This window comes from Hypanus sabinus, unplaced genomic scaffold, assembly GCF_030144855.1.
Source record: "Hypanus sabinus isolate sHypSab1 unplaced genomic scaffold, sHypSab1.hap1 scaffold_131, whole genome shotgun sequence".
Lineage (NCBI taxonomy): Eukaryota > Metazoa > Chordata > Chondrichthyes > Myliobatiformes > Dasyatidae > Hypanus > Hypanus sabinus.
The window spans coordinates 712,777-725,098 of NW_026779378.1; the positions used below are offsets into that span (position 1 = coordinate 712,777).

General features: G+C 43.6%; 1 protein-coding gene across 1 annotated transcript; it reads left to right on the top strand.

Moving 5' to 3' along the window:
- Positions 1 to 430: 430 nt before the first annotated feature.
- Positions 431 to 1,585, top strand: LOC132386787 (N-acetyllactosaminide beta-1,3-N-acetylglucosaminyltransferase 3-like). The gene has a single exon (XM_059959123.1). The coding sequence runs from the start codon at positions 431 to 433 to the stop codon at positions 1,583 to 1,585; it is 1,155 nt and encodes a 384-aa protein (XP_059815106.1).
- Positions 1,586 to 12,322: the final 10,737 nt, after the last annotated feature.

The window sequence follows — 12,322 nt, forward strand, 5'->3', positions numbered from 1 at the left end:
GAGCAGATTAAAAGTTCAGTGCAACATCATGGGCCAAAATCCCTGCATTCTGTTATATTGCTCTATGTCTTGCCCAGCTCAGTTTAAGCCCTGAGAGGAGTGACGAGAGCTGTGAAGCGAGGTTCAATAAACCCTTTGGAATCATATACCTTTAAGGCCCAGAAATAAACTATGCGATTTTCATTTTAATGACAGAGATGGTATCCTATAGGTAGATTTGTTTTTCTGCTGGGATGGAATGCTTCAGGTCAATTAAACTTTCAGCAGCGTGTAGGGCTCTGCCTATTCCTTACCTCACCACCATTTTGGGGTCAATATTACAAAGCATTAGTGAACCTCATTATCGTTTATACTTCCCATTCTTCTAAAGCATCATGTAAATGTAAAGTACTTTGAATTAATCCATATTTTTCTCTACTTCAGGTGAAAGATGAGCGGACATTGGCGATTCTATGAGAAAGTAGTGCTGGGTGTTGTTATTACTCTGAGATTGTTATTCGTGTTCTGGGATAATGACCAACGTCGAGAGATTGATGTTGCAGAATCTGTTCATCGCAATGACCTGCCCAAGGTTGTTACAGCTGATGCAACTGAATCAGTGCTCAAGCCAAAGTGCCACGCGAACACGACATTGCTGCACCTGTCCTCATTTCATCAAGAGAAAGAGCACATAAAAAACTTATTGATGTATAAACACTGTCGAGAATTTGACATGATTCAAAATGTTCCAGACAAATGTGGTGGTCGAGAAGAATCTCAGAATGTCTTCCTGCTCCTGGTCATCAAATCTCACCCTTTCAACCAGGATCGGCGGGAAATGATAAGGAAGACCTGGGGCAGAGAACGCGAATTCAATGGGGTCCTAATTAAGAGAGTCTTTATTTCTGGTGTCTCTCCTGACCAAAAAGAAAGTAGGAAATTGAATCAGCTGTTAGCCATGGAAAACAGAGAACACAGAGATATCCTACAATGGGATTTCTTGGATACCTTTTTCAACCTCACCCTCAAACAATACAAGTTGCTGCAGTGGGTCAGTGAATTTTGCCCCAGTGCTAAATTCATCTTCAATGGAGATGATGATGTCTTTGCCAATACCGATAACATGGTTGATTACTTGCTAGACATGAAGGTTCACCAACACCTGTTTGTGGGCCGTCTCATTTATGGGTTTGGACCCAAACGCCAGAAGACGAGCAAGTATTATGTGCCAGAAATAGTGACCACCATCAAGTCGTACCCACCATACATTGGTGGAGCGGGCATACTTATGTCTGTGTATACAGCTCACATCATTTTCCACATAGCCCAAGACCTTGAACTATACCCCATTGATGATGTATTTTTGGGGATGTGTCTGGCCAAGGCTGGACTAGCCCCACACTCCCATAGCGGATTTAGGACAGCTGGAGTCAGGGTTCCTTCAACCCAAGATGAATCTTTCAATCCTTGCTATTACCGTGAGTTGCTGCTAGTGCACCGTTTTCGGCCTTTCGAACTGCTACTGATGTGGGATGCGGTGCATGATGCCAATCTGAAGTGTGCTCGTGCTCCCCAGGAGTCTGCATCCACGGAAAGGACCACATGAGTCATGAGAGAATGTAGCAACTGTTGGAATGTAATGCAGTTTGTGCACGTGTTAATCAGTTGTTTGTGCAATGTAAGAGGTTTAATTCCTAAATTCTGTTGGAGTATACATTAATTCATAGAGTTGGTGCCTTTCTACATTCTACAAATGTTTGAAAAGCTGTTAGGTGTCATCACTCAGCCTAATTATTACTGCAGCCATAATGACATTACAATATTGCCAGGAGCACCACAATTTAAGTCAATTGTAAAGTTATTCCAAGCGATCAGTCCTTGTTGCATTGCGTGCAGATAGGTACAGCATGTTCACTTGGGGCATTTGTATAATAAGCCACCAATAAAATTTTTAGTAACAGTTATTTTTGTGTATTTTCTTCTTGCCGTTTCTTACATGACACTTGCAAAATGTGAAAGAGACAAATGTATTTCTTGGACTGGAACTGTGAGAACAACAAAGAATCTAGATCTGAAATTGTCTCAGGGTTGGAGGAATGGAGAAACTTATGGTCATCACTTCTGTACTCAAATGTCAGCCTGCACTGTGTCTGTGTAACTACATATCAAATAAAAGCACACACGCAGGAGATGGCTTGAACTGGAGTATTTACATTGCAGAGAGGGAAAGAGATCAATGAACATGTGGGGACAACAGATCAATATGCATACATAGACGGCAGTCCATATGTAGTGCGAAGGGGAGTGGCATTAGATTTGGCAGGTGTCATGTCTAAGACAATGTACTCGGTTGCCAGTGTCATGTTGCTGGTATTGAGACGGTCATCACTGAGAGGTAAGTCCGGTAGCTTTCACTAGTGGCAACCTGGACATCGGAAATCTGGAGAGGAGGGAACTTCAATAAGGCTCACTGTCCGAGGGCAATCGGTGACCAATCAACTAGCGGCCAATCGGCATTTGGGATTGATTAGTAAGAGCAAATTAAAGGAAGGTGGGAAAAACCCAGTGGCCGTCTTCTGAGTAGAAGCATAGAAAACCTACAGCACAATATGGGCCTCTCGGCCCTCAGAACTGTGCCGAACATGTCCCTACCTTAGAACTACCTCGGCTTTACCCACAGCCCTCTTTTTCAAAGCATGTGACACCCAGGAGTCTCTTAAAAGACCGTATCTTTTCCGCCTCCAGCACCGCCGGCAGCTCATTCCACGCACTCACCTCTCTCTGTGTAAAAAAAAATCTTACCCCTGAAATCTCCTCTGTATTACTTCCAAGCACCTTAAACTATGCACTCTCATTCTAGCCATTTCAGCCCTGGGGAAGTCTCTGACTGTCCACACTATCAAGGCCTCTATCAGGCGACCTCTCATCCTCCATCGCTCCGAGAAAAGGCCGAGTTCACTCAACCTATTCTCATAAGGCATGCTCCCCAATTCAGACAACATCCTTGTAAATCTCCCCTGCACCCTTTCTATGGTTTCCATGTCCTTCCTGTAGTGAGGCAACTATAACTGAGCACAGTACTCCAAGTGGGATCCGACCAGGGTCCTATATAGCTGCAACATTGCCACTCAGCTCTTATACTCAATCCCACAATTGGTGAAGGCCAATGCTCTATATGCCAACTTAACCACAGAGTCAACTTGTGTAGCAGCTTTGTGTGTTCTGTGGACTCGGAACCAGATCCCTCTGATCCTCCGCACTGCCAAAAGTTTTGCCTTTAATGCCATATTCTGCCATGATAGTGCAGGGACTGCGGTCTGCAGTCAGGTACTCAGGATCACTCAGCATAATGTTGCACGAACATTATTAGCAAAACACTCCGACACAAGACGGGTTTCATTTTATTACAGACAGAAATGCCGGTTTGGTACTACAAGTAAATTGCATTTCCACATCGGTGGAGAAGTGTGCTGACACCCCTCGCTGTCTGTAAAAGCTGTGACGAGATGCTGAGGTGTATTCAATATGGACTGTGCCTTTAAAAAGAGAGAGAGTTGGTGTACATCGATTCAGAGAGAGAGAGAGAGAGAGAGAGCACGGAGCAGCTCGTGAGTCGCCATGGCTACGTAAGGGCGGGGCTATATAATGGGCAGCTGGCGTTCAGCATGTTTGGGATATATTCAAGGTCAGCTGGCTTTTCAGACAGACACACGGAAGACACGGACAGAAATACAGAAGAAATAGACACTGGATGAACTTTCAGTGCCCACGAAAGGGTGAGTTTTGATCGCAGTGTCGGAAAGGTGTGGCCGGTGGAATGTTATCGGTGTGTTTAACCTTTGATAACTTTACTGCGTGAAGGCGGTACTCTTTTGTGTGATCACAAAACTTTAACAGGGCTTCGGAACGCAACGGAACGATCAACGACATCAGCTTACTTGGAAAACAAATCACCTCTCTCACTCTCTCTCTCCTCAATTCTACTCCTCTTAATATCACGAAATGAACTGACGTCATTCCTATACCATCGTAAGACTGTATCATTTACCACCTAAGCTGAAGATGTTTGGGGTTTTATATTTACACGCTTACCTATGCATAAACTCTGCTAATCTGTTTGGTTTATCTGGTTTTATATTACGAGATTACGTGGATACTGATAAGTAGTGTTTTGTTTGTAACAATAACAGACTCCAGGTGTGTTCTATTTATGCTGGTTCTTTTAACCCGTTACGGGGTACGTAACAAAACCGTTCCAACCCCTACATCATACCGCATTTCTGTAAACCCCTTCGACCCTTACAGCCCTCGGCATTTCCGCAAAACCTCTATCATCCAGCCTGGTTCATTCCGACGACAGCAGACCCGAGAAAGATAAAGTCGTGTCAGATTGAATGGCTCATAAAACACTGTTGACCAATAGAAACTACAGACTGACCAAGCACCGGGGAAGCAGACAAGCCAGTTCTCTCTGCCTCGCCCCGACCCATTTTGTGGACTATGAATTGATTCTTACACTGGAATAATTTAATCAGAGGAACTGAATGTGGACACAGGGAGCTTCAGGTAATGATCTGCTAAACCTGAGACCATTCTCAAACAAGTCGCCATTTGTTATGTGAAGGGCTTGGACTCTGAACTGATTCCTGACCCAGGGACAATCTAATCAGAGCAATAAACCAGAGACCATGCTCAGAGGAGCAGCTACTTGTTATGTAAAATGCCAGACATATCAAAGAAGCAATCGGTAGTCTCGTTAGACTCTGTCTAGGTTGCATCATTTAACTGGTTTGGACCAGTCAGGGTGTAAAGATACGAATACACAAGGCTGGGGTGGGCAGAGCCAGGTACAATATGTTGGTTGTAGCTCTGTACAATGATCAGTAACCATGTGACCCAGGTAGGTCAGGTGACCTTGAGCCAATGGTTTGGAAATCCAATGGTTCAATTAATGAGGAACAATATAAGATTCCGGAGCTTCAAATATGCCGGGGTGATAATTCTCCAGCGGCCAGAGACCAACCATTGTCGAAAAGTAGTACCACACGGACACGTGGAGATCGGATACATGGGGATCGGAATATGATGAGAGGCATTGACCGTGTGGATATTCAGAGGCTTTTTCCCAGGGCTGAAATGGTTGCCACAGGAGGACACATGTTGAAGGTGCTGGGGAGTCAGTACAGCGGAGGGGTAAGTTTTTTTTTAACTCAGAGAGTGGTGAGTACGTGAAATAGGCTGCCGGCAACAGTAGTGGAGGCGGATTCGATTGGGTCTTTTTACGAGACTTTTGGATAGGTACATGAAGCTTAGAAAAATAGAGGGCTATAGGTATGCCTAGTCATTCCTAAGGTAGGGACATGTTCGGCACAACGTTGTGAGCCGAAAGCCCTGTATTGTGCTGTAGATTTTCTATGCTTTTTATGTTTCTATGGAAACATAAACGTAGACTCTTTACCGGGTAAAAACTTTTCTCTTAATTGACTGTTCATGGAGTGTCTGGGTTTCCAGTAGTGTGCACACAGGAAGATAGTGTGCAAATCTACGTGATTTTAGTAGAAATAATAAAATATACTTGTTGGTAAATACAGATTCTCTGTATTTCATTGATCATTGTTACAAGGAATGATTCTTGTCACGGTGGCATCCATCATTAACATTGCCCACTAACAGGACGTGCCCTCTACACAGTGTTACCATCGGGAAGGAGATACAGAAGCCTGAAAGCTCAGGCTCAGCGATTCAGGAACAGCGTTTTTCCCCGCTGCCACCTGTATCTCAGTTTTGTTTTCTCTATATTTATTTATCCTGTATTTCATTGTACTGTTGCCGTAAAGTTAACAATTTTGCGACGTATGTCTGTGATATTAAATCTGGTTCTGATTCTTTAAATGTACCTTTGAAACCTTTGATTCTGATTCAGATACAGGAGGGATGTGTTAGATCGAACTTACATTAGTCGAAAGCCTATGAGAACCTCATGTACTGTGCTGTAATATTCTATGTACTGTGCTCGATCGAGAGTACCGTATCTTGCTATAGTTAAGTAAGTCGATTAATTATTTAAAATTATTTAAATTAATTATTAATTAATTACACCTTGCTTTTCCAGACTTCTCTCAATGCGCTGGATAATAAAGTGCAGGAGAATAAAAAAAAAACAACAGACCATATATATATTAGTACCGACCGCTGGATGATCTCGATAGCTTTGCTTGGAAGGGACTTGCCAAGTATTATGTAATGATGAATTTTCCTCGGTGTTGAGACTATGCTGGTCATGGGGTATGAAGGGAAGTATCTGGACAAACAGGAACATTAACGATAGTCAGTATGGGCCAGTGCGTAGTAGGTCATGTCTAACCAATCTCACAGAGCTTTAGGACGTAGTAACCAGGAATGGTGTTGACAGCAAGGCACTGGATGCGTCTGCAGGGACTTCAGCAAGGAATTTGCAAGATTTACACGGAAGGATGGTCGGGACGGTTCAGTCGCTTGGCTTTCACGATGAAGTAGTAAATTGGATTAGCCATTGGCTATGTTGGGGAAACTAGAGTGTGGTAATGGATGGTTGTCTCTCTGATTGGAGGCTAATGGAGAGAGGAGATCCGCAGGAATCGTTGCTGTGCCCGTTGTTACTTGTAATCTATATCCACGATCTCGATAATAATGTCGTTAACTGGATCAGCAAATTTGTCGATGACACCAACATTACGGATGTAGTTGACAGCGTGGAAGACTACCGGAGCATGAGGCGGGATCTGGACCAATGGAAAAATGGCCTGAAAAATGGCAGATGGGATTTAGATCAGACAAGTGTTAGATGTTGCCCTTTGGGCGGACCAGCCAGGGTGGGTCTGACACAATGAGAAATAGGGCACTGAGGAGTACGACAGAGCAAACGAATCTGGGAATGCAGGTCCATAATTCAACGAAAGTTGCGGCACTGTTACACAAGGTCATAAAAGAAACTTTTCGTACATTGGCCGTCATAGACCAAAGTACTGAGTACAGGAGTTGGGACGATATTTTGCTGCTGTTTAAGGCTTTATTGGGGCCTAATTTGGAATAGTGTGTGCAAGAAAGATTAAAATATGATTAAAATAATGCAGAAAAAATTACACGGCTAATGCCGGGACGGACTGAATGTTTTTAATTAAAAGGAAAGATTACACATGTTAGCAGTTTATTCCCGAGCGGGTAGAAGACTGAGGGGAGATTTGATAGAGATATACAACATTATGTGGCGTATAGAGAGTGTAAATGCAAGCGGGCTTTCTCCACTGATATCGGACGAGAATACAACTGACGATCATGGGTGAAGTGTGAAATGTGAAATGTTTAAGGGAAACATGAGGGGGAAATTCTTCTGCCTGAGAGTGGTCAGAGTGTAGACAGAGCTGCCAACACAAATGGTAATTGAGATTCCGATGCCAATCTTTAAGAGATGTTTGGATAGGTACATGGATGAGAGGGATATGGATGGCCACGGTCCGGGAGAGGTCGATGGCAGTAGGCAATTTAAATAATTCCTCACTGACCTGACGGGCTGGAGACCCTGTTTCTGTGCTGTAGTTTCCTATGGCTGTCTGACTGTGTATCTGGGTTAGAGCTTCAGCGTCACACAGCACCGACCGATCTAGAAAGTCGTTGATACTGTTCGATCCCTCTGTCCTTGCAACACTGAGGTAATTTGGATGGTTATTCTGTATTCTCCAATTGCCTGCGATGGGTTTGAAGGGAGACAAGTGCGAGCCTGATTATTGCTTTGCCTTCGCTGCGTTTTTAGTTTGTGTAGTTTTGCGTGTTTCATTTATTATTGATTTCAGAGGGAGACACGGATTCCACACCGGCCATGTGGATTCAGGGTTAAAAGGATCGAAATATGAGCGTATCTACACCCGATACGATAAAACCACGATTCAGAGGTAAATTGGCATTTGGATAAATTGGTGTGTACTTGAATTGGGAATTCGGATTGCCATTCTGGACGGCTGGTTCTTGTAGTGAGCACCAGTAGCTGCTGCTGAACACTTTGAAATTCTGGTTTCTCGTTGTAGGGCTCCATTGGAAAAGATGCTTTGAAGTCATTGTAGCATTTGCCCTGTAATATGTAAGTGGTAGGTCAGTTTAGAAAACCCGCTGGTGCAGTCAATCACTCAGCGATTTGCTGACGTCGTCCCCCTTAATTCCATTAATTATCCAGGTGCTGCTGTGTGATCAGATTAAATCGATTATTTCCTCAGCCCTATTTATTGGAGCACTGTAACTGCAGACTCGCAATAGAGTTGTAAACTGCAGCAGAATTTCGACTCTGCATGAGGAACACGGCTGCGCTCTATCTTCCAGCCAGAATTCACTCTATCTACTACATCATCTGCCTTCTGTTAGGAAGCCAATACTGAATCAACGTAGCCAGGTTTCCCTCGGTCCCATGCCTCCTGACTTTCTGATTGAGTCTACTATAGGGAACTGATCAAACTCCTGACCATAATTAATGCAGCCACATCGACTGTTCGGATTCATCTGTTAGTTTTATTTTCATTTTCAAATAATTCAATCTGACTCATAAAGGACAACATGCCATGTTTTCTCTCCGCAGCCAGACTACATCTCTCCAAATACTCATAAGTTCCTCCTTCAATAATCCCCTCCAGTAGTTTACACACAACCGATGTAAGACTCCCTGGTCTATAATTCCAAAAACTATCCCTATTATCTTTCGTCAACAAATGAACAACATTTTCCACACTCCAACAACTAGGTCTACTTCCGTGGCCAGCGAAGACACAAATATCCTGTCCAAAAGCGCAGCAATATCCGAGATCGCCTTCCAGAATTACCTGGACTATATCCCTTCCGGCATCGGGGAATCATCTATCATAATGTTTTCCAAATTTCCAGCGCATCCTTTCTTAGTTTCGGCATGTTCTAGCATATCTGCCTTTTGACGCTGTGTTCACATTGATCAATGTATTCAGTGAGGAGCTTCCCCTCCTCTTTGGACTCCAGATACAAGTATTCCTCTTTTACCTCTGATCTATCCACTCTCTCTCCAGCCTCCTCCTGTTCTTCACAGTGCAACTTGTCAAGGATTTCTCAAATCCCCTGGAAGTCTTTTAAGTCCATTGTTAAATTCCTTCCTGTCTACATTGTGACTTGCTGTAGCCTTACCTGATCCTTTCTTCCGTTTCTGTAAGTATCGTTCTTTCTTCCTCTTGATGTGTTGTTCCAACTTTCTTGTCTCCCAGGGTTACTTTACGCTATCGTCCTTTCCCTGCGTCACTGAGACAAGCCTTACTGAACCCCGTGTCAGTGCTCCCTAAACAATCCTCACATATGTGTTGCGCAATACCCCGAGTGCATCATTTCCCAATGTACGTTCCTGAGCTCCTGCCAGGAGTCACCACACATCGCTGTCCCCCAATTAAATAGATCCCATGCTCCCTGGTCCTAACTCTGTGCAAGGTAAATGTCGGTGAATTCTCCCTGTTGTTCTGAAATGCGGACCCGCGGAAAGATCTGTCACCTGACCCGTTTCCTTTTCTAATATTAGATCTGGTATGGAATGTTCGCCAGTCAGCCTTTCTTCTTATAGTGACATGAATCCTTCCTGAACACAACTGAGAATTTATGCCATTCCTAAAAATTTTACCTTGGGTATGTGCCGAAGACTATTAGGGAAGTTGCAGTTGCTGTGCCAATAACGGCTCATTTCCAGTTTCCGCTTCCCGGTCGGTTTCTCACTGTTGCCGTTGCGTTTTTTTTTTGTTAATCTTGTGGGCGGCTGTACAGGATACTCCAAATGGGGAGATCGCGCCCATTTCAAAAGGAAGAACAGAAACAGTGTTCGTCTCCCAGTCTATTTAAAAACGAACGCTCCACGTTGTCCTCCCTTTCTGCAGCTGCGATACTATCCCTGGTTTCCCATCGCACTCACTTTACACTCTGTTACCCGACCCTGTCCATTTTGAAGAAAGTAAAACCCAGAAATTCCTGAAGCCATCTCTGTCCTTGCGTCAGTCGAGTGTCTGTGATAGTTTGGAACATACTTCAACCAAAGTGACAATCACGCCTGGCGCATTGAACGTTTATATTGCTACCTACCTGAAGTGTAGGAAGCAAACAATCTTCCGCCAACTTTGCAATTTCCGGTTGAGCAGGTATATGATTATTTGAATTTATGGCATATTTGCCAAATCTGTTCATTGTAAAACGACTTTATTTGAAAACTCCGCTGAATTTTCATTAGACACGGGCGTTATCTACACAGATGGCCATTTAATGTAAACACATACTTCATTCCATTTCTCAGCTCCTCTCTGAATTTCCTCTGTGTCAGTGTATAGATACAAGTATTGGTGCACATGCTGAGAAATTGTAACATGAACCCAAATTGTTGTAGGATGTATACCGGGGAACTCAAATATCTGTCCTGGTAAAAATAGTTTTGAGTTTGCCATTTCAGGGAATGGGCTACATAGGGCATCCAAAATAATATAAAATTAGCTGATATAGAAAACAACAAAATCATCGATTTTCTGCGTTTTTCTACCTCGGCATCTTTCTGAATGTCACTGCTGTGCCGAAGCCTTCTGCGGACTCTATTTGCCACAACGATATGTCTTACGGTTAACCCGTTAAATACCAGGATTAAGCCGATTGGTAGCAATGGTGTTAAAATGCTCTGCAGTAATGTGTACCCTCTCCACGAGGGTGAAGTAACGTATTCCTGTGTGCGGATGCACCGCCACGGCGTGTTGTCAATGATGACGTAAGGTTCAAGGGCAAAGTATAACGGGACACATTTCCCGCAGCTCACTATAACCACGGTCACGATAACAACCGTTGCTGTCCTCTCTGTGCAATATCGCTCCCGCAGCTTTCGGCAACATATTGCGATGAAGCGATCGAAGGTAAAACTGACCGTAAACCAAACAGAACAGTCCGTCGTTACAACCTTAAATACAAGTGTCAGAGCGCATACAGGAGTGATGAGCAGGAATCTAGAATAAATGTAGATATTGTTGGTCTGTTCCACTAAAGCAGCAACGATAACCACCATCAGATCCGCTGTTGCCATTCCAACCAGGTAACGGGTGATGCATTTGGAGAGTCCGCATTTTCCCCGAGAAAGGATCACAATCGCCGTTAAATTAACTGCATGAAATTTGGAAACATAGTAGAAATATGGTCAGTTCCCTGAATGTCCCCATTTTACCGATGCTATGCAGGGTATGGTCTGTTTGGAAGTGGAAAGCGGGAATCCAGTGTGTGCGGTCTCGGTCGCTGCACTCCGGCTGGAGGACAATGACGGATGTGAGTGTCAGTGGATTGGCGACCTTCCCACAGTTTAAAGCGAGGCATCCGCGTTCAACGACTCACGGACCGGTGAATGGAAGATTGTAAACAACATCATTCCCATTATTAGGGGAGAAACATTTGAAGGGATTGTTTGCAGCGGTGAGAAAGAGGAATGAAAAGATACAAAACACAATTTATCATTTACTGACTTATGTAAGAACACATCTACTTGTCGAAAATAGACTGGACCGTCATTTAAACCAGCTGCAACATTGTCATATGTTGGAAGTGTCTGCACTGATAGAGACTCGGCCCTAGAAAAGCAGAGACCGGCATGTCTTCAGAAATCCTAGCGAGGTGAAATTATGAAACAATGTCAATATCGGCACGAACCTAACTAACAAAAGAAAAGTCACTTCCATCAAAGTACGAAAATAAAAATAAAACAATGAGAAGCTTAAATCCTCCATTCCGGAAACACGTTTCAGCCGATGGTGGCATCTGTGCTTAGTAACAGTGCGGATACCGCAGCAGAGTAACGACGGCACCATACATAAAGTGACCAGCTCCGGCATCTTACCGGGGACACCAACCGCCACAAGTGTGGGATAGAAAATAGCCGCGATGTAGTAAATCGTCGAATATCCCATATTCCGTCAGAAGCAGCGTTCAGTTGTACGGAGTGTTTCAGCTGCTCAGATGGACTGGTGATCGGTTTAGCAGATTTTTATTGAGGTGAGAGCAATTCCACTAAGACAATTAGCGTGGCGATCACGTCAGGGCCATTATTGACAACCAAATGCACAAACACTTACGTTAAACTATTTTTATTCACTGTTCCCGTGTCATTTACTTGACTCCTCAAGGGATATTGCAATCTATTTACTTTAAAACAATTTAAACTATTTAGATAGGGTATTTCTTTAAATCTGTGTTGCTTTTAAATTAGGCATTCATGTTGAAGTCGATTTATTTTGTAACAGTTGACGGAGTATATTCGCTTCTGAAATAAAGGAAAGGAGTTTGTTCTGACAGGTGT